General features: G+C 42.4%; 1 protein-coding gene across 1 annotated transcript in view; it reads right to left on the bottom strand.

The window, feature by feature from the left end:
• The window catches only part of EPHA4 (EPH receptor A4), a 119384-nt gene that overhangs the window by 8788 nt on the left and 82676 nt on the right, over window positions 1-27920 (bottom strand). Inside the window, exons 6-12 of the mRNA XM_077825787.1 lie at window positions 16990-17114; window positions 15728-15887; window positions 14378-14489; window positions 7013-7071; window positions 5044-5157; window positions 4644-4829; window positions 444-505 (exon numbers count right to left, since the gene is read on the bottom strand). Of these exons, the coding sequence (XP_077681913.1) occupies window positions 444-505; window positions 4644-4829; window positions 5044-5157; window positions 7013-7071; window positions 14378-14489; window positions 15728-15887; window positions 16990-17114 (818 nt within the window). The remainder of the gene's footprint in view (window positions 1-443; window positions 506-4643; window positions 4830-5043; window positions 5158-7012; window positions 7072-14377; window positions 14490-15727; window positions 15888-16989; window positions 17115-27920) is intronic.

The raw sequence follows: 27920 nt of genomic DNA, 5'->3' as shown, positions 1-27920 counted from the left end.
AGCTGGCAAAGAGCACACCTCTAGATCTTCATCTTGTTTGAAATGAAATGCAATGTTATTTCCTCACCCTCCTGACTAGCGTCTATAATTCACCAGTAAAGTACAAACCCAGAGGTTTTGTCATTGCTTCCTGTGATGTATGGAATATATCCAGTTTTAATGAATCTACAGCATTGCAAGGCTTTCAAAAATGGAATAAATCAAAACTGCTCCCTATTAAACATGGATTATTTAAGAGCCTACATTTCAAATGTTACATCTACTCTGTATCCCTCCACCAGCTACTGGCAGCAGTAGAAAAAGATATTAAAAAGCATTTCCCACATACAAACATTCTTCGGTTTATATTCTCTATCCCTCCACCAACTAGAACAAGAATAAGGAATCAGAGAGTGTTTCCCTATGTAAAACCTCTTTTGGTTTATTATAAAGCAATCACCTACCCTGAGGAAGGCATCCAAGGAACCATTCTCCATGTACTCAGTTATGATCATTACCGGTTTACCTAGAGTTTGCAGAAAGAAAAATATAATTCCTTGATGAACACTGATGTTAATGAGATGAAAATGGGTTGCACAGGATTTTACTGCCAAGACACCTGTCTTGCACCATCTAATTTAATTTAAAAAGCGCCAAGCTTATGTCTCAGCTGTAGGGATCTGGAAAAGAAATATTATGGGACGAGAACATTGAAGGGTTCCATCTGGAAAGTTAACCCTTTGGGTGACTGGTTGACAAGGTCTTTAACTAAAGTGGCCTCGAGTCTCCAGGGAACCTATGAATGGATAATTGCTCGCTAAAGAAGTAGAAGGGAGGGGGAACCAGATAGAGCTGTTCAAACTTGAAAAATCGTTAGGATAATTAAATTCTTTGCTAGAATATGCATTTTCTTTTAGAGGCAAACTCAGTGAGCACTTGGATCCTTTTTCTTCTTTTGAAAAATCAAAGCTTCAGGGGAGTGGAAAGCTGTCAGCAGCTAAAAGACATTCAGATGCAGCTTGAGATTTGAGCATGCAAAATATAAACTCCTTCCCCAGAACCCCTCCTGACTTTCTCAGTCCGGAATCCTGTATGTCTTGTTATTTCTAAATGAGCCTTCTCCATTTCCCTCACAAAATAAACGATTCAGTGAATTGTGCCAAATATGGGGTCAGATGCAGTAGCAGCACTCATCTTTCCATAGTGCAACAGGGAAAAGCTAACTTTAAGAAATGTAAAAAGAAATACTGGGTTACTGACATAGAATGGTGACTAGAAAAATGGCCTATCTCATAATAAATAATAATAATGAATAAATATGCACATATAGAACGCTTGACATACAAAGTTATATGGCCCTGATCCTGCAGGTGAGAAACCCCAATGATTTCAATGGACTAAACATGCATCATGTTCAGACTCTGTGTTTGAAGGACTGAGGCCAATCTAATTACTCCTGTTTTAAAGATGCCCAATGATAGGCATAAAGAGATTAAGTGATTGCCAAGCCCAGCCCCGTGGGAGGCTGTGTGAATTCTACAAGGAGAACTGAAATCAGAGACTTGGGCGTGCTTAGCTCCTTGGAGGATCAGGCTCCACATAGTGGCAGTCAGAAACAGAAACCAGGATTCCTACCTCTCTGCTCTAATCGTTAGACAGTACTGCTTCTTCCTTCAAAAAAAAGAGAAATTCCTGTCCCTGAGAACATTTGCTTTTGTATTTATACTGACAGGAACTGCTTCGAACAAGGGAATTTTATAGGGGAGAGAGGGTTCAACCAACCTGCGACCTAAACTGCAGATGCCTTCAATATAAAGATTGAGCTGAGCTGGCAAAAACGCTCAACTTTTCCTTGCTCCATTCACCATCAGTATCTGCTCAGAACAATCGACTATTAAAATTGTCCATCTGTGAAATATTTTAGTGCTGAAAAGCTCCCATAATTATTTCTACGTCAGTGCATTTTTCACTCAACAGAATGCCTCCCCCTTGTAATTCTGCCAGAGGTGTGAAAAATCCATACCCCTGAGCACTGTAGCTAGGCTGACCTCCCCACCATGTAAACTCTGCTAGGTGATGCAAGAATGCTTCCATCAATCTGGCTAACGGTGTTCCTACAGCATGGAGAAACCCCCTTCCTCTGATGCGTCTGCACTGTGGGGTTATGCCAGCATAACTTCAGTGCCATAATTATGCCACTAAAGTCCCTGTTAACGTAGACACAGCCTTCTATTCCTGATTCTTCTACCATTTCAGCCAATGCCCAAAACTCTCATTGTCATGATCACATGCCACCTTTGCTCATGTAGATGAACATGTGTTTGAAATTGTAATCAGGCAGCAGGATACCTACTAATCTGATTTGCATGAACAAAGGTAAGCCTTGAGCAAAACAATTATGTGGGTGTGATCTTAAAAGCCGTGGCTGAATATTTGCATTCTTACAGGAAAAGGCTGGGAGAAGACATCACTTCTTCTCCCTCTCCATACAGGAAAATTCACCTATCTGAACATTCATCAGTAAGAATGGAAACCACTCTAATCCAATCTGCATATTTCCCCATTTCATTTACCCTTTGCAACTGTGACCGGTCATTCGACAGAACAAATACATCTAAATGAGTTTTAATTAACCTCCCTCGATCAAAATACACTTTGTCAATTCAGAAGAAAGGGAGACTCTCTTTCAGTGCATTAACACATAATTCCATTACTCAGGCACTGCTTGAGCAGTGGGGAAGTGGGAGAGGGTGAAAGAGGCTGGGGAGGGAGCAAGTAACCATCATCTGGTCAATTATGAAAGTACTTGACTAGCAGCCAATAATGCATTCGTACTTTCCTGCTTCCTCTCTTCCAACAGCCCCATCCACTCCGCCTCCACAATTCATCTTGCATTTTAGTTTTCAGTTTATTAAATGCATTCATTTATCACAATGTTCAGAAAACCTACAAGAGGAATTGAGATGAATGTCTTCTTAAGTAGCCCTGTTTACCAAACAGCAACAGCTCTGAGCTGCCTGAGCTGGCTGGTAGCAGAAGCGCTGCTTCCTGGGAGCCAGATGACAGGACGCGCTGGGGTCGGCTCAGCCTACCACCTCCTCAGTGAAAATGTTAAATCATTTTAATTCAGTGAGAACTGCATTATGCAAATACCTCCAGCCATTTATAACTGTTACAGCTGTCCTAGCTAAGGGGTTTTAGCACCTCGGTGGGATTCCAATACAAAGATCCCCCTGTTGCTTCTCTTTTTTCCAGAAGTGCCATGAAAATCACAGTCTGTAGCAAACACACCACCACCTACTCAGAAATGACCCCCCCCCCATTTTTTTTAAAGGGAACAGACCTGCAAAGGTATTTAATTATAATATTATGTTTTAATTAAAGTACTCAGAGACTTAGCAAGGCCTGGTAAGCCATAAGCAATAGCAGTCTGAATGACTTTTTTTTCCTTGTGGAATTTGTATTTAAAAGAAAACAATGATATTCTGTACTAATTACATTTCCAATCACAGCAAAAATCATGCACATCAGAAGGGGGGAATTCAAGGATATAAAAGAGAGACTTTCAAAGGCACAAATGGGAGATTTAGGAATCCAGCTCCCATTTGACATTCCAGGGGATGGGTGTCCAACTGAAATCTTCCCTAAATGAAATATTCTTATTGTCACTGATTTTTTTCTACACTTTAGCTCATTTCTAATGTTAGTTCATTAAAAATTATGGGCTCTCCACTATCACTTTAATCAGCCACTTTATTTCATTATCAAGAGATCTTTTTAATTAAACACCATGTATTCTCATTGCTGTGTGAAGGGTTGAATGCACAAGCTCCATCCACTCACAACAATGGATGCAGAGGGTTCGTTGTGGTACTACACTGCACTGAAAATGAACCCCTAAATCTAAAGTTTCCTCCACTTTTAGCACTCTGCAGCATGTTCTGCAGCTATGCTATGCATTGTATTTGGAGCACAGACATCCTAAACAGTAACCACTACACAGTCTCAGTGGTGCTTTATGGAGTCAGACCCACATGGGTCTTGAAGGTGTATTTCAGTTCTGGCTTAGAAACAGCATCTGTTGAGCTTTGTCATACTCTTATTGAGACAGAATTCAAGCGAATGCTAACAGGCTTTAAACAAAATGATCGACCAGGTTTTACTATAAATGGAAGCAAGGCTATCAAAGTCATAAATCAGAGACAGCATATACGCAAGTCTCATACTAAAATAAAGACTATTTTATTTCAAAGACCTGCTCTTCACAGATATGCCTTGTACTTCAAAGCACACCGACACTGTAGTTTTGTTTTGATTTTTTTTAAGTGTTTAAAATACTTTGCTTACCATCTGCCTTCACCTATCTTGTAACAAGCAGCTCAGTCTAGCAAAGGTTTGAAAGATGGCTGCTTGACATACCAAAAAACCTGCAGTATTAATTCCTCCTAAAAAACCTTGCACAAGCTGCCTGCAGATAGGGTATCAGTTGAAACTATAAACCCATTTATAGCTGACAACAAGATTAATGACTTGTCCTGCACTGATTTCCTCCTATTAGCTATCAGTGGATCTGTGCCATCTGTCACTTAACAGGGGGAAAAATATGCAGATTTAATTTCTCAATGACTTCCAAATTGGCCTTGTCACAGAAATGACCTACTTACATTTGGTAACTACGCCTTCCAAATGTATGATGTTGGGATGGTCAAATTGTCCCATGATGCTGGCTTCACTTAAAAAGTCCCTCCTCTGTTTGTCAGTGTACCCAGCTTTCAGAGTCTTGATAGCAACACAGATCTCTCTCTTTCCTGGTACTTTGAGACGTCCACTGCACACTTCACCAAATTCACCTGCAGGAAAATGACCAAACAATCAGCCATGAACATGAAACACATGACCCTTTATAGCCAAAATGTAATTGTCAATGCAGTTCTGAAAAGTCCTGTTTGTTTTAGGGAGTTGTTACACTAACCACAGTTAGATCTCAAGGTACTTAAACACCAGTGAAAGCTATGCATTACAAAAACAGATTTACTGCACAAACACAGATGTCCTGAAACTTACCCACACCTATGACTTTTTCAATCTTTATACAGGAGGCATCGATTTCCTTGGCAAATTCCCGCACAGCTTGGTTTGGATCCTCATATGTAAAAGGATCCACATATGTTCTCACACCTGCAAGACAAAAATGCTTTATTTGATGTCACTGATCTACATGCTGCTGAGAACAGAACATACAAGGAGCGAATTCTTAATGGTATACAACAGCAAAGAAAGTGTCCAGTAAAGATTCACCATGTCAGCACTGACTGAATAAAGAAGAAAGGACTTAAGGAGATTCCACAATGGGATTTATTTTTAAATGCAAACATTTAATTTCCCATCTATTGAAACAGCATCAGGCTTTTGACAGTGAATGAACTCCATAAATCACTGATACTGGTAGCAGGCCAACTAGCTGGCTGCAGCCCTGTGACTTAGGCCTACGCCACACAGTTAGGTAGATGCAAGACAGCTTACATCAACCTAATCATGTCAGCGTACACACTATAGCCTTGTCCCACCAATGTAAATGCCTTACTACGCCGACATAACACCACCTCCATGAGAGAGGTAGGGCTTCTGTCAGTGTAGTTAGGGCTGCGCAGCGTCTGTTTAGATACTAAAAAAAACGAGGAGTCCTTGTGGCACCTTAGAGACTAACAAATTTATTTGGGCATAAGCTTTCGTGGGCTAAAACCCACTTCATCAGATGCATGCACTTGGTAAGGCAATGCCCATCTTTTCATATGCTGTGTATTTATACCTCCCTACTGTATGTTCCATTCCATGTATCTGATGAAGTGGGTTCTAGCCCACGAAAGTTTATGCCCAAATAAATTTGTTAGTCTCTAAGGTGCCACAAGGACTCCTCATTGTTTTTGCTGATACAGACGAACATGACTACCACTCTGAAACCTACCCTTGGCTCCCTGCTGGGTTGTGCCTGCCAGGCTCCCCACTCAGGGAGCTGAGAAGCATGGGTGGCTGCTCCTCCCCCGCACATTCCTGGCAGAGTATGGGGAGCCAAGAAGCCCGGGCTGCTGCCCAGTGGGCAGCTGGGCTCCCGATGGGGAGCTGCGTGGAACTGAGATCCCTGGCTCTCAACTCCCCACTCTGCCCCTCTTCAGTTGGTGTAAGCGCTCCTAGTAAGGAGGTGTACCACCGTTAGAGCGAGGGTAGTGAGGACATCAGCCACTGCAGTAATTACGGTGGTGGCTGTAGGTCAACTTAAATCTGTAGTGTGAACATGCCCTCAGAATGCATAACTTCCATTTTTGGGCCAGGGGAGTTCTGAGTTCAGACCCTAAGCTTGATCCTTCACTCAATAAAGCTAGAAACAACAGCGTGTTCAGTCACTGAGACTATATCTACGCTACAGCGCTGTACTGCTTGTGGTGGAGATGCTCAAAGCCGACGGGACAGAGCTCTCCCACGGAGTTAATACCTCCCGCCTCTCCAAGAGGTGGTAGCTATGTCAGCGGAGAAGCTCTCCTGCCAACATAGCGCTGTCTAAACCGGCGCTTAGGTTGGTATAACTTACGTCGCTCAGGGGTGTTGATTATTCACCCCCCAAGTGACGTAAGTTATACTGAAATAACCTGTAGTGTAGACGAGATCTTAGGAAGGAATGCATGGCCTCACATTTCCTCTTAAGCGCCTGCTCTGGTCCATCCTGAAGCATCCTTGACATACACTGGGCAGAAAAGCATGCCCATCATCTTCAGCCAGAAGTAAAGGTCATACAAACCTTTTGAGTGAGAGGGAATAAAAAAAATTTCCCCAAAAAACCTTTGGGATTTTTGAATAAAGCCTGCCATTCAAAGTTTCCCTGCTACTAGATGCTTTGTTTTGGCAGAGGAGGGCTGCAAACAAGGAAAACAGTGAAATAGTCATCTCAAGAGGAATGTCATTCTTTATTTTCTAAGCATAAGAACACAGACATGCTTTGTGAACCAGATCAAAAAAACCAAATACCACTGCCTTTTACCTTGATTCAAATGTTTCTCCTCATCTGCCTCTTGCTTAGCCTTACTGTACTTACTGCGTCTGTCAGGATGAAAAAGAGCATTACAATTCAAAATAAATCTCTTAATTTAGGAGATGAACTCAGAATCTTCTTGACCTGCCAAGACTTGAATTGCTCTACCTGCCAAGACCTATGTTCTGGGTTGGTCTTACAACAGTTGATGGCCTAATTTATAACCAACAGCAATGCAAGAAGCTGCATTCCTTACACAGCTCTAGATGTTACTGTCACCAACAAACATACCAGGAGAAACACAAAAACTCGAATTTACATATTTCCATTCAAGAAAAAGAAGGAGGTTTATTTTCCAGCTACTTTTCTTTAAAACACAGATCTTTGTAATTCTGAAGCCAGATTTTGAAAGGGGACCCAATTAGGCCTCCAGTTTTTTTTAGTATAATTAAATGTGGATGCAAATGCTAACATGTAGATGTCTAACTGATTGATTTGCAAGCACAATTAGGCGGACATCTAAATACTAGACTTTGTATCCACTTCTAATTGCACAAAATTAGAGGTGGAATTTAAAAAGCAAGCTCTTTCAGTCTACACATCTGTGAATATTAATATGATAGGTGGTACAGCATATTAAGTTTACACATTATTATTTCTACACGTAAACACACAACCATTTATACTATTTATGGCTTTAATTTTAAAAAAAGCATTCGAGTATAGCTTTAAGCATCAAAGTCTGTGTGGATTTGAGAGAAGTTAATACAGGACACATCTCTGTAGCGAGGACTTTTCTACTGAAAGCTGCCAAGTTTGGATCTAAGGTTTGGTTTGGCCCATTATAAAGGGTGGGAGGGCAGTTGAAAAATACAGAGACAGATCAAAAGTCAAAGGAATCCAAAGCTGGGTGTTATTGATGCCCAACAACTCCACTTGCTTGCTCCTGTATGGGCCTCCGAATCTCTTGCCTCATGATACTGACCTCCTTTGTAAAGCACCCTGAGACCTACTACATCAAAACATAAGAACGGCCATACTGGATCAGACCAAAGGTCCATCTAGCCCAGTATCCAGTCTTCTGACAGTGGCCAGTGCCAGGTGCCCCAGAGGGAATGAACAGAACTGGTAATCATCAAGTGATCTATTCCCTGTCGCCCATTCCCAGCTTCTGGCAAACAGAGGCTAGGGACACCATCCCTGCCCATCCTGGTCAATAGTCATTGATGGACCTATCCTCCATGAATTTATCTAGTTCTTTTTTGAACCCTGTTATAGTCTTGGCCTTCACATCATCCTCTGGCAAGGAGTTCCACAGGTTGACTGTGCGTTGTGTGAAAAAATACTTCCTTTTGTTTTAAACCTGCTGACTGTTAATTTCATTTGGTGACTCCTAGTTCTTGTGTTATGAGAGGAGTAAATAACACTTCCTTATTTACTTTCTCCACACCAGTAATGATTTTATAGACCTCTTTCATATCCCCCCTTAGTCGTCTCTTTTCCAAGCTGAAAAGTCCCAGTCTTATTAATCTCTCTCTCATATGGCAGCCGTTCCATACCCCTAAGCATGTTTGTTGCCCTTTTCTGAACCTTTTCCCATTCCAATATATCTTGTTTGAGATGGGGCGACCACATCTGCATGCAGTATTCAAGATGTGAGCATACCATGGATTTATATAGGGCAATATATTTTCTGTTTTATTATCTCTCTTTTTCTTAATGATTCCCAAAATTCTGTTTGCTTTTTTGACTGCCACTGCACATTGAGTGGATGTTTTCAGAGAACTATCCACAATGACTCCAAGATCTCTTCCTTGCGTGGTAACAGTTACTGATGAAAAGTGCTACACAGAGCTAGGTACAGTATTGTTATATAGTATTGCTCGGGATCAAGTGCTGCTCCTACTGACATCAATGATGAAACTTCCAACAGTCCAGACTGGGTCTGGCTGGGCAACGAGATTGGGACGGGAAGCCATGGGGACTACAATCAGGTAAGAAACATGTGTGGGGAGACTGGGACTGGCTAAGTAAGGAGACTGGGACTAGGAGCCCAGGGGCGGGAGGAGTGAGGAAATGAGTGAAATGGACCACCTGAGGAGGGGGGAAGAAGACTGGAGTGGCTAGACAACTAGTATGACAAGGAATTGAGGGGTCTGGGGAGACCGGAACTTGGACCTGGACCCTGGAGGGAGAAACTAGGACTGTCTTGGCAAGGAGACTGGGATTGGAATGAGAAGCATTAGAAGTGGGGACTAGGACTAGGTAGGAGAGCAGAATGTGACTGGGTTGAGGAAACGGGGTGGCAAAAAGACAGGACAGGGGCAGGCTGAAGGAGATAGGGTAGTAGGGATCATGTTTGGGGAGAACAGAAAGAAGAATCTGTGACTACCACAACACTCTCCCCTCCAGAGCCTGGAATGAACTCAGAATTTCTGAAAGCTGTCAGCAAATACCCGTGATATGTATTGACAAAGTACATCTCATCTCCTTTTGGTGTTTCTCCATGCAGAAGATGACAACCTATGTCTGCTTATCTGTTTCTCCAGTAGTTAAAGTGGCATTTCCTAACTTCTGAGTGCTTCCTTCTGCAATCATAATGTTCTTCTAACACAGTTTGTAGCGTGCAATATACTAATAATTTGCCCACAACAAAACACCAAACAGTCCCACACTGCCCTTGATCCAGGATTCACAGCTCCCTATAATGTCCCGGGAATTGTATTCATATGCCACGGACTGCACATGCCACAAATGCCTCTGAACTTCTTTCTTTGCTAAGTTAATTAAAAACCAATACTTTCAAATACAAGGAAACCATTAAAAAACCCTCTAAATCCAAATGCAGAGTTAAGCCATTTTCATTGCCTGTGGACGACTGTTGCAGTGAATCAAGGGACCAAATTCTGTTCTCATTTACCGGGGGGGAAGGGAGGAAAGAGGGTTGCATAGGGTGAAAGTCAGCACAAAATGTCTATAAGTGTATAATAGGAACTGACCTTTAGCAGAGAGGAACATGTCAGCACTGCTATTGCTGTGCATGCATAGAACACTTTCAGTCAAGTAAATGATCACCATCAGCCTAACTTAGGAAAAAAGTTATTCTGAATTTTATCTATGATCCCTCCAACCTAATTCAATTAATACTGACATGCAGAAGTGAGAAATGCAATAAAAATGTGTGTTACATGAAAGTGGCTTAAGTATTAAAATATCCTTTTCATCTTGTTTAAAAACTTCCCTCTAAGCCCTACATAAAAACTAGCCCAAAACACCCTAGGATGCATAACAGGTAAAAGGAAACACAGGAATTACTGTTCAAGCAATATAATTGTAGCTTATTAGCTTTTAATAATACCTTCCAAACTAACTACCTGCTTCCACTTCTATCTTTGTCACCTGTTGACCTTTTCTCCTTGGCTTGGGGCGGGACACTGCTGTCTACAATTGTCCCTGGGGGGGGCGGGGAACCCTGGAAGCTCATTATTCACTCATTGAGCCATAGGGAGGAAATCTGGACATGAACTGACATCCACAGAGAGCTCACCTGAATGACAGAAGGAAACCTTTGTCCCAAGTTTGAATTCCGTAATTATAGGGATTTCAGGGGTGGTGATTAAATAGGGGCGGTGTTCAGGAAGAGAATACAGAAGCGTTCACAAACTGCAGGAGTCAGAGACGCGGGCAAGTCTACAGGTGGCACTTGGAGATAAAGAAGGGGTGGGGCTTTTTTCCCTATAGGCCTGCCCCACAAACAACAAAGGGGGGATTAGCGTGTATTGTGGTGAAGCAGCATGCACTCTGGGCTGCTCTCTCAGCCTCTGCATGGCTGCTGGCACCTTTACCATTTCCAAACAAAAGGAGAGCTGAGGGTTAGAGCTGCTCTGATTAAAATACTGCCTGCCAGGAGAGCGCAAGGGTATGACTGAGATAGCCTGGTGTTCCAAGGCTCATTAGTAAAAGGTGGGCAACTCATTCAGCTAAATGCCCACCACCTGCCTCAGTGAGTGGGGGACTTTGATGGGGCCAGCAGTGAAGGGGGATAGTTGCTGAGGGACACACGGTAGCTTCTCCCCCTGGGAGTCTCTGGCACCCACTGGCCAGTGGGGTGGCAGCATTCCCCAGCTCTCAAGATTTAACCTGGAGTGGGGGCCATGTGGAGCCTCTTTTGGCTCCATTCCAGCAGTCCCACCCTACCTATCCTGAACTAGTAATGGGCATTTGGCCTGAAAGATGCTGCTAGTCTGGCTAATTGCCCATTTGAGGGGTCAGGAAGGAATTTTTTCTCCCATAGACCACGTGGCAGAGGACCGGGGAGTTTTTCGCTTTCCTTGCTGTACTGTCAAGCTGTGCTGTACAGTGGGTTAGTAGGAAAGCGCTTAATACCTAGGTTGGGTTGTTAACTCGTCACAACCTGCGGCCCATTTTCCAGTGCAGATGAAAGACTTAAATCAACAGTTCCCACAGTAAAACACCTGCAATTTGGTGATGGGCTTTGGGCTTAAGGGACAGGGTGAGACCTTGTGGCCCTCATGGTCCCCACCCTTCTGCACCCTCCCTCCCCCTTGTAGGGGTTGTGGGGGGAAGAGTGCTAGGACTCAGAGAGAGAGAGCAGAGTCAGGCGGTGTGGGGTAGGCTAAGGAGAGCCTACCCCAAGATACAGGTTATACGGTAAGGAGCCCTGTAACCCATTCACTAGAACCAATTAAATGGCTGGTATAGAAGAGTGTGGGAGATGGGCGGGTAGTACTCCTTGCCTGTGCTAAAGTTTAATAAAAGCTGCAGCCTGCCACATAATTCCATGCCTCAATCTGTCTTCATTTTGCTGCTGTGTCCGCAACAAATTCAGAGAGTGGAAGGTAAACCAATCTACTACCCAAGAGACCTCTTTTCATTTATTAAAAAAAAAATAATTTAATTAGATAACCAAAAAAGGGTTCGTAAAAGCCATTTTTCTCCACTCAACTCCCTTCTGAAAATAAAGCCTCATCCTCTTGCTTCAAATGTTCCCCAAAAGCTACATTTGAAATAGTCTGAATTTAGAGGTGTGCTTATAGGAAGCTTTGTAGAAATGCTTCAGGTGCCATCTGTCCTTTGCTGTATGAATTTACGTGCCTTAATCTACGCAAGTTTAAACTAACCCTTAAGTGGATTAATCCTAATGTTAACAAACTCTCCCAGGAACAGAAGAGAACAACATATTCTCAGGCTGTCGGAGGTAGCAGACAGCACGGTCCTTTGGAAAGTTTCCGCTGTAAGATGATTTTTGAGCACTGATTTGACTTAATGCTAAATGATAATATTAAGCCCAGTTTCAAATGTGGGCACCCTAACTGGATATCCCTATCCCACATCTTGATACTGATATCAGTACAACTGCACAGAATGGAGGTTTGTATAAATGCAGACTTAAGTGCAGACCTGTTGGCACAACTATGAGATTTAGGCCAGGTGTACACTGGAAAAGGTTTGCGGGTGTAGGTACGCTGGCAAAGCCTCCTAGTGCAGGTGGTTGGTGAGCAAAATAAGCTATGCTGGCAAAAGTCCTTTTATGCTGGTATAACAATGTCTACTCTTGGGCTTCTGTTGGTATAGAAATGTTGCAAAAATCCACCTCTCCTACCAATATGGCCATACTGGCAAAAGTTTCTAGTGCAGATCTGGCCTCAGGTGCCCCATTAAGGCATCCGCTTTTGAAAACTGGGCTTTGTTTTTCAATAGCTACTCCCAACTACTGGAGCTAAATGGATGTAGGCATGTAGTGCTATGATAAACATCCTAAATGCACTGATATTCACAGAACATCCCAGGAAGGGGCCTCATGGTTTTTTATTGCCTTGGCATTTCATTTACTTCGTTATGTCTTTTCTCTTCCACAGCCTCTTAAAACCTACTGAGGCAGAGCTGTGGGGCATCTTTGAACCCACTGCCACTTGACTAACTTATCTGCATTCCCACCAGCATTTAGGCCAGCCTTTGGTCCTGGCTACCAGCCTGCTCTTTATCTGTGTTTTGTCCAATTTAAACACTTCTAGGCAGCGATAACTAAACAGACAGCCTGAATGGGGAGAAGAATTGGCTGAGTATGCATCAGCATCAGCGAGTCTGTCAGCTACCAGGCTCCAGGCAGCCTTTCCTTTGACAGCTTTATGGCCGATACTAAAGAGAATCAATACTAGGGCAAGGGGTTGACATTTCATTTTCTAAAAAGTGATCCATTGAGGGCCAATCACCAAGCCGTGTTTATCAGCCTTGAGAAGTGACATTTTTTTTTATTGGGGGAGGTGGGGAAGGAATCATCTCAGAACAACTCGACAGGCTCAATTCTCCAAGGTGGCGACTCATAATTAGAAATCCAATGTATCCCGCTATCAATCTGGCCTTAAATAATAAAGTGATCAATAAAAGCAGAGAGGAGATTAAGTCATCAAGCCCTAGTGATGCTATTTTCTGTTGCAATGGCTTTTAATAAACCTGTCTCTCTGCATTACATTTTCATATATTCTTTTTCTCTTTTTTCCTGCCAGCATGGATGCGTTGAGCTGAACACCCACAGAAAGCCATTACAATGCATGACTACTTACCAGATATTATAATCACACTGATTTAACTGCTCTTTTTAAGATGATTTGAAGTGAAAGAGTAAATCAGAAGGAAGCTGTGCCCATTTATAGCTAATGTGATCAGACCCTATATAGAGAGTGGGCCGACTTGTATTCTCTCCTCTCTGATATGAGATGTTGTAATGATTTTTCTGAGGGGTAAACCTTGTTTTGGGAGCAGCAGCGTGTGCTTGATGGGAGATTATGGTTCTGCCTGAAAATGGAAGCCATGGATCCAGTCTGGTGTGTTACTGTATACAAAGTATTGAGTGCCTATGGCTTCTCTTTAGAGCCTTTCTTCCCCACAATGGAAGAACTACCCCAATGGCTGATGCAGACATGTACAGACAACTGGGGGTATTAAAATCAAAACCCAAAAACACCCAAGCAAGACCGTTTCACGTTCTCCATGCACGTTACTTCACTGCAGTACTGCTTTCCTTCCCCTACACGTAACAAGCCAACCCAAGAAGATCCCCTGTACTCAGACTCATTAAACTCAACATCAAATTACAATATCCACTTGGCTTGCTTCTCAATCCCAGTTACAGAAATCAGCTTTGCATTTGAAGGGCAAATAGTGCTGGAACTATTACCATTACATTACATACTGCTGTGGTACTTATGCTGAGAAGATCAAAGCTACATGGGAGAGGGCTTGTAATGCAAATGCACTGTTTATGATGCTAATCAAAGAATTCAGCTTTGTTTGGATGAGACAAAAAGCTCCCTTATGAAAGAGAGAGGGAGAGAGAGAGGTTTAAGTTCTTACCTCCTGCTGATGACAAAAGCAGCAATGAGAATGACCACGAGAACAACACTGCCAGCCACTGAGACAAGAAGCACTGTGGGATTGGTACCATCACCAATAATGGGGGAAGGAACTAGAGATAGAGAAGACATCAGTTAGTGTCACACACCTCAGGCACAGCCACCTACAGTACAAAATTGTCACGGCAACACTTGGTGCTGTGTTCTGATTTGCAGAGGCAGTTCAGGGTATTACTCAAAGCCAGTCTCAGGCCTTCATTATGTATTCATTCAACATAATTTTCCAGGAGGGTCCTAATTAGTTAAAGACATTATGCTTGATAATGGTTTGGGAAACTTCAACTCGCTGAGAACAAGGACTTCCTCTCCTTCGCCCCTCCATTCTCAGTCAGAGGGTATAATGCCTATTTTATTGCCCACTGAATTGCTTCCCAGTTTACTTTATTTTTTTTTAATGGACCAGATGCTCATTCCTCACTTACACAAACAGAGCAAGTTGTTTTAAAATGTCTTCCCTTTGCCTGGTGGATTGACTATTTTAAGTTTTCTCATGCCATGCCTGAGGGAAGTTAACACAGAATGACGTGACCTGAAGTGATTTAAACAGACCTGCATAATGGAAATTAAAGAAACAGGTTCGGTCATATCCTCTTCCTTCCGGTCTCTTAGGAAGCAAACACTCCATTCACATTTTTGAGGACTATTACATGTTACCTTGACTTAAACAAATGAGAACCTAATCACAGATAGCACAATCTACAAATGCCTCCCTTTGCAAAATTGTTTAAGAGAAAACACAGAAGTAAGGAGACACACACAACACACCTCACTGATTCACATAAAAAAAGGAGAGTACATTAAAAAAGGAGAGTAACTGGGGTTTATCCTTCTCTAGATGAGACACACTGGAAATTTATGCAAATAATTCATATTATCATTAAAGGAAGTTGAAAATATAAATCTCCATGAATCAATGAGAGAAAAAACTTCAGAACATTTATAGTGTGTACTTCTAGCCTACCACATTCATGTTTCTTCATTAAGATTTGTAAGCATCTTGCATCCAGTATGCAGCACATCCAAATAACTGTGCAACGTCACATTTACTAAGGCCGGATCAGAAAACAACAGAGGAAATGGCAGTCAACAGCCATTTTTACAAATCATAGTGCCACGCAGGAGTCACAATACGGATGCCACATTCAAGTGAATAAATGAAGTCAAACTCCCAATAAGCAGCTCAGTCATATTCAGTATATGCATAGAGTCAAGAAAGAAAGAAAGAAAGAAAGAAATGGGGGAAGGAATGTATCTACTGTAAGCCCTCTGCCAATGATGCACATGTTGTTACCTGTGTTAGTCGTGAACTCAAATGGCCCACTGAAGTCCCCATATCCCGCTGCTGTCCTGGCTCGCACATGAAACACGTATGAAGTCAAAGGGTTCAGGCCTTTGATATCTGTGTTCCTGGAGGCTGTCTTCACAATGCGATAGCTGCGCTCATTTTGGTCCTAGGAGCAACAGAGCACAGGGGTGAGGCACACAAAAATGTCTCCAGGCACAGTGAACCCTGGATCCCCAGTTTGCTGCCAAATCTGTGCTGAGGCTATGACTAATAGCAATGGACTTTTCAAAAGATCCCTAGAAAGGTTTTTGTTGTTACCCTTACTAGTACTGGGTTTTAAAAGGGGGTCTTGGGGATGGCCAGAAAGGATGATGGGGATGGTATGTCTAATGATGGTAGGTCTAATGTCTCTTTCAGAAATCGAACGATAAAATTCTCTGGAAAGTAGCCAGGTCTTCAATCATGATCCTGCTGATGAACAAATAACATTTTATGCTCGTTCACTCTTTCTTTTTCCTCTCTTCCAGCCAGGAGCTACATATCCAAGAAACCCTTGGGAAATGTCTGCCAGAAAGCCCATGTCTTAAAGTCTATTTCAGGCTGGAAAATGTGTCAGAAAATGTTGTAATCTAGTTTCAGTGAAAATCAGCTGCCCTTTCTGGCTTTATTAGGGAGGCAAATAAGCAATTACCTTTAAAAAAAGAAAAAAGAGAGAGAGAGAAAGAAAAGGTAACTGTTCATTTTCCAGGCAACCGTGAAAGCAAATAGCTCTTTTCATAGTTCTGTACTTGAGGAGAGACAAATTATTTTGTAGAAATAATGTCTCCCTATAACTTGGAAAGACTAAAGAATGTAATTTTCTTTTCCTTATTTTCTATTAAAAGCCATCAAACCCACACCATCACTCTAAGCAGAAGCCATTGACTTAAACAGATCTTATTATTATTACTGTGTTACATGCTTCATTATTACACTTCTTTCTCTGACGTAAGACTAATGTATTACTACTTCTCAGCTATATTGATTCTCATTATAAATATGCTCTCTGTAAAAACCTGGTTCTAAGGGAGAAGAAAAGAAAAAACCCAAATACACTGTTAGAGGAGAGTGCAGTATATTATTCTCATTATTCAGTGTAACTGTTCAAGTGTATGAAATCCCTAATTGGATATGATTCTGAAATCAAACCTATTTGGTCCTAATAATGAGATCCTATCTGGGAATGGCTGTAATGGAAACAAACCTCATCTGATCATTTTGAGTAATACCTTCTCATAATATTTGACTTCATATTCCAAGATGACTCCATTCGGCCTGTCAGGTTCCAGCCAGGCCAATGCAACACTGTGCCTTGTTATTTCTTTAGCCTGTATCAAAGCAATTGGAGACGGAGCTGACAAGAAAAAAGAAAAACTGTATATTAGCAATATTTTATTTTTTAAATGAGGATCATGTATTTTTAATTGTAGCTTTCCTACTCAATGGGCTTTGTGAATCTATAGCACTGCCGGGAATTAAAACGTCTCTTGAAGAGAAGACTTGTGTTTGCGCATAAAGCTGCTATTTTTGCTGCTATTACCTACAGCACAGTGAGCTTTTATTCTTACCGAAAGATTCTCTAACAAGCCCATTCTTGGATTCTGGTCCATACTAGAGCGGGAGTCTCCGAAGTAACAGCATGGTGATCCAAGTACTGTGATGTTACACCATGCCTGCAGCCAAAGCCCTGTAAGAGGCTAACATACTAGGAGATGTTGGCTCATTTCTGACCTTTACTAAACATGCCGCATGAGGCCTTGGAATTGTTAGTTCTGGCTCCACAGCAATTCCACCTATTCACCTTCCACTATTAACTGGTGTCATTTCACTAGCTATTAACATTACAAGAAATGGGATATCGACCTTCGGCTCAATCCTCGTCCCTCTGAAGTTGAGGGACTTTTGTTTCAGTGAGAGCCCACCGTTTATAAATTCAGCTTCTCCCATAAACACTGGGATTCTTGCATCTCAAGTATATGGGCCAGTTTTTCTGCCACCCTAACTCATGCTGTGAAGTACCATAGCCTGTGAGTAGTCCAACTGAAGTCAATGGGCTTACTCCAGATGGTCAGATTCTGACTTTAATGGGACTACTTGGGGAGCCAGGTGCTACCCACCAGGAAGAAGACATCAGAATCTGGTGTACTGTGAATAAGACTCCAATGGTAACTGTCCCTATATAAAAACGATAGCTAGTTACAGTTGGTTCACAGTACCATACACTTCCAATTCCACTGACAGGGCAGAAAGGAAACATGATTTTGGAAAATTAGTCATGTATCCAACAAAATTCAACTCAAATTTACATCCATGTTTAATAAGGGTTACAATTAAAAAGACAATGGAATATTTCTCAATGTGCACTCCAAATTGGGCCCTTGATAGTGCTGAAGTTCAGTTTTTGACTGGTTGGAGGACAAAGCATTTTCCCTAGGACTATGACAGTAACAGATTCACAGCTCTGCTGGGGAATGGGTTTGCTGAAGATTTATGAAACAGGTTGCCTGGTTCTTGTTGTGTTGCTGTGTGGCTATGTCTCTAGCCAGCTATTATCAAGCCCTGCCACTACTGACAATAGCTGATATAAATGGTGGGGTCTCCAGGGATGAAGAGGGACATTCATGAAATTTTTAATCTTATCTAACAAAGCCATTCTGTATAACCAGAGATTAGAGGTCTTCCTAAATTGAATGTATTTCCTCTTTTGTCCCTGAAACCCTAGAAAAATACAGATTTTTATTTTTTTTAACTCTTGAGATGAAGATCCATGAAAGTAGTCAAAAGAGAAAGGAGGATGTAATGTGTATTCCTGAAAACTACAGAGAAAGACAGAGAAATAAAATAGTCACAATAAATGAAGGGAAAATTGAATGTGAAAGCTTCAAACCTACTTGACCGTATCAGACGGGTCTGATGGGAGTGAAAATAACCAGCAGACACCACACACATAGTCACAAAAGGGAGTCTTCCTGCTGAAGTGAAGCCATCAGGGAGTCTCTTCCTGATTTATTATTTGACAGCTTGGCATCTCTGTTAGAAATGCCTCCAGACCCTTTCTCTCTGTCTGTCTGTCTCTGTATCTCACATGCACAGACAGATACTGGATGACAGGAGGAGACTATAAACATAAACCAACAGGGAGGTTTCAGGTGTGTTCCATCAAGTTATATATGTGACATGACTGGGATTGGTAATGCAACTCTCCTGCTTGATAACCCAATGGCTTCTAAACCAAGGGCACATTCTCCTTGCTTTGCTTTGCAGTAACATCACTGCTTAGCTAATAAAATGGAAATCAGGTTCATTTTCCGCACGCACACACACACACACAGCATATTAGCAATACTCTCCACCCCCTCCGCCCCCCGCGCCCCCATTACTGGAGAGATGTTAATGAGTTACTTCACCTTGAATGGTCCCTTAAAATATGTGTTAACTACTTATACTAAACAATCTATTCCACCTTGTATTTAGCTGAGACGCTCTGGGTACATTTTCCAGACCTGAAGAGGAGCTCTATGTAAGCTCGAAAGCTTGTCTATCTCACCAATCAAAGTTGTTCCAGTAAACTATATTACCTCACCCACCTTGTCTCTCTAATGAAAAAAAAGTGTCTTTTATTTTTTAATTCAATATCTGGACAAGCAATTGGTTGATCACAAACTATGTAACTGGAATGTTACTCTCCTCCGGACATCCAAGCAGCACAGCTATTATGGACCTCAATTTCTAAAAAAGTATGCCTCGTGAAATCTGTTATCATTGGAGGTGCTCAACAGAGAGAAATACATCAAGTGGTATAGAAGTGAAACATTGTTGCCAAAATAATACCAAGTTACAACTCCCCACATCTAATATACATGTCTGTAGGCAGACACATACATACTAAAATGTTACATACTGTGTAGAAATTCTACCAAACCAGTATATTTCACAGTGAAGACTGACTGGAGATACTTTGGTGTGAAATAAAAGGAGATTCCCTTTGACAAAATGGCTAAGTATAACTTTTTTAAGTTCAAAGCTCAGCAATTTGTCTCCTTTAAAAACTCCACCCCCATACTGATGTGAATACAGCAATGTTCTTTTATCTACTTCCTCAATAACCTGCCATTAAACACCTACTAATAGTTTTATTACTACAGTTCTGTGTTTGTGGCCTACAAACAGGGAGAGAGAGCAGATGCACTACAAAAATTTCACCCAAGTGCCATAAAGCCATTTCCTAGGGCCAACAAGCCCTGAATTATAACAGTTTTGGGGCAATTGAAAGGAGGGCAAAGGCAGCATGACAGTGTTTCATTACCAGTTCATATTAGTATCGGGAGGGGGACAACAACAGGAAATAAACAGTTGCAATGAGAGGTCTCTGGCCTGTAAGCAGCCAGGAGTGAAAACAGCCCTTTATGAAAGTACTTGAAACCTGAGCACTTGGATGTCAAAGGCACACAATGCTCAGTGTTTTAGTCAAGTTACCTTCTTAACCACAGCAGGGTTTACTTTCTACTCCCCAGGATTTGAATTCAAATGTATCATGCTTACTCAAGAGGTCTTTCACTGATTGAAAAATATACCTCAGTTTATACATTACCTCAGCTAAATTCAAATGACATATTTAAATTTAATTACTTGAAGTTTAGGGTTTTTCATGCTTCCCCCTCAATTAAACATAACAACACTTATTTGTTCTTATCAATGGCTATGTGCTTTAAAATGCTGTCAGACATCAAAATTAAATGCTTGAATGCACTCATGATGTTACTGTGATTAAGGGTTTTACCTTCCAGGGTAGATGCTAAAAGCCTACTTCATTATTAATGACTTTAATGTATTATACATATGAGGGATTAAAGCAGAAAAAAAATCTTCAGAAAGCAAAGGAGACATAAAATAAGATCTTCTATTTATTGAAATAAAAAGCTAATACAAGAAACCTGATATGCACAAGGATTTTTCTTTGAATCTACACCTTGTAATGTTCTTTTAAATCTGATTTTCAAAACTATATTAAGTAACCTCACAGCATGAATAGGATGTTTGAAGAGAAAGGGTGCATGCATGTTTTTAAAAGGTTTCTAAAAGCAAAAATGATGTGTGCCAGATTCTTGTAACTTACTCATGTTGGATACAACCTGCATTTGCGAGATGTCTCGCTGACGTGAAAGGAGTCAGAATTTAGCCCTGTATTTTTACATGAACGAGACTGAATTTAAAAGGCATCTCTTCAAATTCTCTTCTCAGGTAACTACCACAGAAAACCATCAATGGGAACTATGTAAGGCCAAGTTTTCGAATATATGTGTGACAACATGCCTGTGTGAAACACCCAATGCACGTGAGCACAGTTGTGCACATCTGAATCCTAATTGCAAGCTAGATGTGTGTGCACTTTTGAAAAACTGGGCTAGAACTCTCAATAACCACCCCTGCTCTGTGTGTGTGGCTTGTGTCTCTCACTAACAGAAGTTGGTCCAATAACAGATGTTACCTCACCCACCTTGTCTCTCTAATATCCTGGGACTGACACACAACTACATTACATACCCCTCCCTCCCCATGACTATTAACATTTTTTTCCAGGGCCATTTTCCATGCTGGGGATCTGGGAACAGTGCATGCAGCCTGGTAAATTTTAGGTTATTTTTAACATGCATCTTAATGATCAGAAAACAGTACCCTCCCCATATGAACCCACTTCCTGTGTTACTGTAACAAATGAACTAGTGACAGAAGAACTAGTGAAATAAGTTTGGTTGCTTACCTTGGGAGGCAGGCCAGTCCTCGCTTACAGACAGCCCCCCAACCTGAAGCAAATACTCACCAGCAACTACACACCACACAACAGAACCTCTAACCCAGGAACCAATCCCTGTAAGAAACCGCATTGCCTACTCTGTCCCCATATCTACTCTAGCAACACCATCAGAGATCCCAACCACACCAGCCACACCATCAGGGACTCAGTCACCTGCACATCTACTAATGTGATATATGCCATCATGTGACAGCAATGCCCCTCTGCCATGTACATTGGGTAAACTGGACAGTCCCTACATAAAAGAATAAATGGACACAAATCGGACATCAGGAATGGTAACATACAAAAGCCAGCAGGAGAACACTTCAATCTCCCTGGACATTCTATAACAGATTTAAAAGTAGCTATACTTGAACAAAAAAACTTCAGAAACAGACTTCAAAGAGAAACTGCAGAACTAAAATTCATTTGCAGATTTAAAACCATTGATTTGGCCTTGAATAGGGACTGGGAGTGGCTGGCTCACTACAAAAGCAACTTTCCCTCCCCTGGAATTGACACCTCCTCCTCAATTATTGGGAGTGGACTACATCCACCCTGATTGAATTGGCCCTGTCAGCACTGGTTCTCCACTTGTAAGGTAACTACCTTCTCTTCATGTGTCAGTATAATAATTCCTGCACCTGTAATTTTCACTCCATGCATATGAAGAAGTTGGCTTTTTACCCACAAAAGCTTATGCCCAAATAAATCTGTTAATCTTTAAGGTGCCACTGGACTCCTTGTTTTTGTGGTTGCTTATCTGAGCCACAGAAGGCCTCACAAAACACTCTATAATCCTCTGTCTTCACACAATCCTCCTTCCTCTGCAATCTCCTGCTAGCTGTTGTTGTCTTCCAAGAAAGATGATTGGTCTGCTACTCTCCTCCCTTTGGAAACTGAGGCACAGAGTGCTTAAGATAAGCATTTTCAAACATGAAGATTAAAGTGACGCATCTAAATCTACATCTCTGGAATTAGATGGCTAACATTAGGCACCCAAGTTTGAAAATTTTGGGTTTATGTGACCCAAATCAGCATGAAAGCTGGGATTAGTCTCTTGCTCTCAATCCTTCGCCGAGACCATGCTGCTTCTCATGCTATTCGGCTTCCCGGAACCTCCTTGTGGCCAGAGGACATGCGAGCTGCTCAGTAAAAGAACTGACTCAGAGTTAGCTGACTAGTAGCCGGTTACAGTGGCTCTAGTGCCATAAGCAATAGGCTGGGTGGTACTGCCACCTATACATGAGATGGTCCCCAAAACCAAGGGACATATGGTTGTATTTTTTCCAGACTCCAAAAGCCACTCACTGTGAATAACCTGTGATCTTTAAGATAAAGGAGTGACAAGCTCTCGGGTCAAGTGATTGGTTCACATCAATTATATTTTCCTTCAGAAGGAAAAGGGATAGAAATATAAGGGTTGGGTTTTTTTTAAAATGTAAACAAGAAAGCTAAAATTTTCCTTTCAATTTTCTTTCCTTCTAGTAAGAGCACTCACCTGCTTTGGGAGTGCTGCAGAACCTCAAAAGCTGGCTCTCACTCCCATCAAGTTAAAAGCTTACAGCAAAACTTGGGTCATTGACTAAAAAGTCCCTTTTGAAAGGAATCTCAGTTTGAAATTTGCAAAATGCCAAATATGATGGTTGATTCCTGAAGCCATTATATAACCTCTGCCACACTAACCAGGGATTTTTCAGTTTTCAAATACATCTCACAGGCTTTAAAATCCACAAGCAGATGCTTAGGTGTGATGGAGCTCTGCTGAGTTTACCTGATGGGGTAGCCGACATGACTTTTCAGCAGCTTCCTGACTCCTCTGCCCCCAATCAATGCTGATGGTCAGTATGGCCCTAAGGCTGCTCTAATTTCCATCACTGGAGTGCAGTGCCTCTTACCATCCTGTCCTGGAAGAGACTGTTGATAGTGGGGGGAAGGGCACAATTTAAAGGTTCTGGTGGTATGCAGTGGGGTTCAGGCCACGACATATAAACCCTGGCAGAAATCTGAGGTGGGGGGGGGGGCATGTGACCCTGTGCACCCCCCCACGTGTCACCTCTGTCCTGGCCTACATTCTCAGAGGCACACCACATCTGCTGAGAGAAGAACCACAAAGAACCTGTTGTGGATCCCTGAGTGAGATTCCAGTCTTGCCATAGATTAGAGCAGCACTGGGACTGCTCTAAATGACATGGAGCTGGTTATGGAGCCTCAGGGGCTGTCTGTTAGCTGGTGATTGTCAGAACACACTGAGTACATCTACTCTGAGGGGAAAAAAAAAGACCTCCAGCAACAAATCTAAGAGCCCAGGTCAACTACAGGACTAAAAAAGAGCCAGGTATACATTCGGGCTGGAGGAAGGTGGCAGGTTTGTATAATTTTTGGTGGTGCCCAGAACGGGTCCAAATCCTCCCTCTCCCCTCCTCCCCCCACACCTCCTGACACACACACACCTACCTAAGGCTCTGGGAGGGAGTTTGGGTGCGGGAAGGGTGCGGGCTCTGGGAGGGAGTTTGGGTGCAGGAGGGGTGCAGGCTCTGGGAGGGAGTTTGGATGTGGGAGGGGTGTGACCTCTGGTCGGGGCGTGAGCTCTGGTCGGGGCAAGGGGTTGGGGTACATGAGAGGGTGTGGGGAGCGGGCTCTGGGAGGGAGTTTGGGTGCAGGCTCTGGGCTGCCTTCAGGGGTGGGAGATGCTCCGGGGGAGGCATGCAGTGGGGGCACACGGGGCTGGGGGAGAGACCCAGCCCTGTACATAGGTGGAGCTTGGCCCCTGGACTCTGAATATTCCTGGAGCATAGGCACCACGGGACTATGTAACTCCGCCTGTGGACTGGAGCCCAGGCTCTAAAACCTGGTGAGGGAAGAGGGTCTTGGGAGTCTGGGCTCCAGCGCAAGCAGAAATGTCTACTCTGATATATTTAGGCCCAAAGAACAAGCCCGAGTTAGTTGGTCCAAGCCCAGAGACTCCCTGACACATTCATTTTTTATTTTATTTATTTATTTGCTGTCTAGACATACCTACTAGTGCCTGCCTGTAGCTTATATCAGAAGCTTCAGTGGCAGAGGGGTGGTGCAGGAGGCAGCTACACTGGCTTTGCATCCACTGGGGACAACAAAAATTAGAGAACCTGGCTATTAATCTCTGAGGGCCAAATTCTGATCTCAGTTACAATAGAGTATATCTGGATTAACTCCAAAGACTTGAATCTGTAATCACTACTCTGCATTCCCACAGAACAGCTATAAACCAGACAAACACAGAATCTGCTGAGCATCATTTAGGGGAGCACTGTTTAACAAGAATCCTGCATTACACCCAAGCATGGGGTCTGTTTAGTCTGAGCACCGCTTGTTTTCTTTCTGCTAGCTTGCTAAGAAATCCTGTTGGCATGTTCTGACAAGGATAACTTAATACTTGCCAACAGAAACATGGCAGGATACTGTGTGTATTTTTCCTGTATGTATGAATGCCAGTTTAAAATAAACAGGAAAACAAGTCTTTCAGTTCGAAAAAAATCTGTCTGAACATTACAATTGCTGGGTGGGGAGGGGGGAATAGGCAAAGAAACATTCCTAAATGTCTATTAACACAAAAGGGGTGGATGGATTTAGCACTGCAAATTGCTTTAAAGAAATTCTACAGCCATAAGCAGCTTGTAAATTTGGAATTAGCTGCCAGCTCCCTAACCTGGGCAGGTACTGAGCCACTGGCCGCAGTGGAGTTACTTCTACCTGTAACTGAGATTAGAATTTGCCTCAACATAAAAGAGAAACAAATTCGGCAGCTTAAACAGGGCAACAATGTCCCTTTAATAGATTACAGTGGATAAAGAGAATAGCAGAATGTGGGATAGGCAGCCATGATAATGGGAGATAGCTGGGACATCCCTTAACATTGATTCCAGGTTTAAAACCTGTTCTGAGGGACAGCATGAAAGCATCATATTAAAGTAGCATCCCATGGGCTGAATTCTGGCTAGGGACATGTGGAGAGCACACATTACTCTGTCATGTTAGAAGATGCACCGGACTCTATTCTCCACAAGCCAACAGTTCTACTTGTTGGTGTAGAACAGTGCTTCTCGAAGCCGGTCTGCTGCTTGTTCAGGGAAAGCCCCTGGTGGGCCGGACCGGTTTGTTTACCTGCCGCATCCACAGGTTTGGCTGATCGCGGCTCCCACTGGCCACCGTTTGCCGCTCCAGGCAAACGGGCGCTGTGGGAAGCAGCGTGGGCCAAGGGACGTGCTGGCTGCCCTTCCCGCAGCCCCCATTGACCTGGAGCGGCGAACCACAGCCAGTGGGAGCCACGATCAGCCGAACCTACGGACACGGGAGATAAACAAACCAGTCCGGCTTGCCAGGGGCTTTCCCTGAACAAGCGGAAGACTGGCTTTGAGAACCACTGCTCTATGGTATAGATGCATATATATGTAAATAGTTACTGGGCAAGGTTCCAGTAGATGGCCCTCAAGAATGTGAAGCATTGTTTCTGGGTTTTGTAGGACCAATAAAACTTCCTGTTGTTGTGCTCCATAAATAGTTTCTTGTATGCAGCTTTTAAACCACTTCTGACGGATATAGTGCATCAGGGATCAGTAAAACTATGTAAGATATGCTAACAATAGTCTTTAAATACCAGAGTGACCACTTGTCCCTTATTAGAAGGGATAGCTCTGGCTCCATGCCTAATGTCTCAGATCTCATGTGTGTCAATATGGAATTTTTCTCTTTTCTTCAGTCCTTATTCTGCCTTTACCACCATGACATCTGAGCACTTAGTTATTTCAGCAGTAATCATGAACGTTTAATCCACTATGGCACAAATGAACGATTTTATTTCTAGGGCACCACACTTCATGGTGAAATTCCTTAATGAGACACATTTTCTGCATTTCCCATACAGCTGTCTTTTATTTACTTGGAACGTAGATGTCCAGATAATCTATACCTGGTGAATAATTTTCTTTGCCATTTACTCTCAGAATTAAGAATATTAGATTTTATAGACAGAACTGTTTAAGAGCCTGCCTAGAAATCCAGATAAATACAAGCCTTTTACACTGTTCACTTGTCAGCTTTTGAAACTCTCCCACACAGAAGTACCCTTTAGACAAAAATATAATATGTTGATCATTCTGCTAAAGCAGCTTTTCTTACTTGTGTAAACAGATTTGGTCAGGTGGTGTCACCCTGGCTTCGAATGTGCTATGGCTACCTCAAAAGGAGTTAGGCTGAACCATTTGTACTTCTTGAATCAATCACACAACATAAAAAATGCCAAGAACCTCAGAGGAAGGAAGATAATAAAATGATAAGCATTTTTACCCTGACAGTGATACAGGCAGGTCACAGGCTTCAACAGCAACTGAAGGCTTGATTTTAAATATGCACTTTTGAGCGTATGGTGCCTGCAAACATCAAAGAGCAACATAAAGCTTCAGCTCCTGCTTTACAGTCTGAGGGTGGAAAGGAGTTTTAAAGCCATCAAAGTTCCTCCAGCAAGTTCACGTTTAAGTATTTACATTTAAACTGAACAATCTAAAGATTTATATTTTATTAGCTTTCCTGCCTAAGTGAGGCCACTGTCTTGAGTGCAAAGGTTAGATGATCTTTTTGCACATGGCATGATCTCCATCGCAAGTTTTTGTAAACAGCTGAGAAATGCTCCACACTGAATCAAGCTTCATACTCACAAGTTTAAAAAAGGTAATGTAATGCTTTGTGCAAGGTGCCAGTGTGACAACATTAGAAGATGGATCCCTCGGTTCTTCCACGAATAATTACAGCACGGATACCAGCATGGCAAGCTTTGCCACACTGCCTTGCCAGTGTGCCTAATCTCTCTTCCTGACGGACCACCTCAAGGGATGAAAGGGGAGTCTGTGCTTTCAGAGAAAGCAGTGCCGCTAGTTAGCATCTGGTATGCCCAATTCTCTTGGACTCAGTCACACCCCTCTTTTTATTCCCCTATATTTCTCTGGAATTGAACTAAGTCCACTCTTCTTCATTTGAAACCTGTAGTTAGCAAATTATAAAACACACAAAGACTAGATAAGGGAGACACCCTCATTCTGCACACTGCATAGTTTTGTAAAAACAAGAGCAACCTTCAGTTAATTCAGTTAAAAACAGAATGAGGGATGGAAATGTGAGGAGTCTTCAAGCCTTGAAACATACAAACTTAGAATTTAAATCTTGCTTTAGGGTGTCAGTAACAGATTAGATCACAGGTGTCACACAATTTTAATTCATGCACGCTTTTAGCTGTGTTGATTTTGGTTTTATGTGTAGTGGTGAAAACAACTGAATTATTCATTTTTAATAAACCACCATTGTGTCAGTTACAAACTCCCCAGATGGAGC

The sequence above is a fragment of the Eretmochelys imbricata genome, chromosome 9 (genome assembly GCF_965152235.1).
Source record: "Eretmochelys imbricata isolate rEreImb1 chromosome 9, rEreImb1.hap1, whole genome shotgun sequence".
NCBI lineage: Eukaryota > Metazoa > Chordata > Testudines > Cheloniidae > Eretmochelys > Eretmochelys imbricata.
Note: the sequence above shows the minus strand (reverse complement) of the source record. Positions and strands in the feature narration are given on the sequence as shown.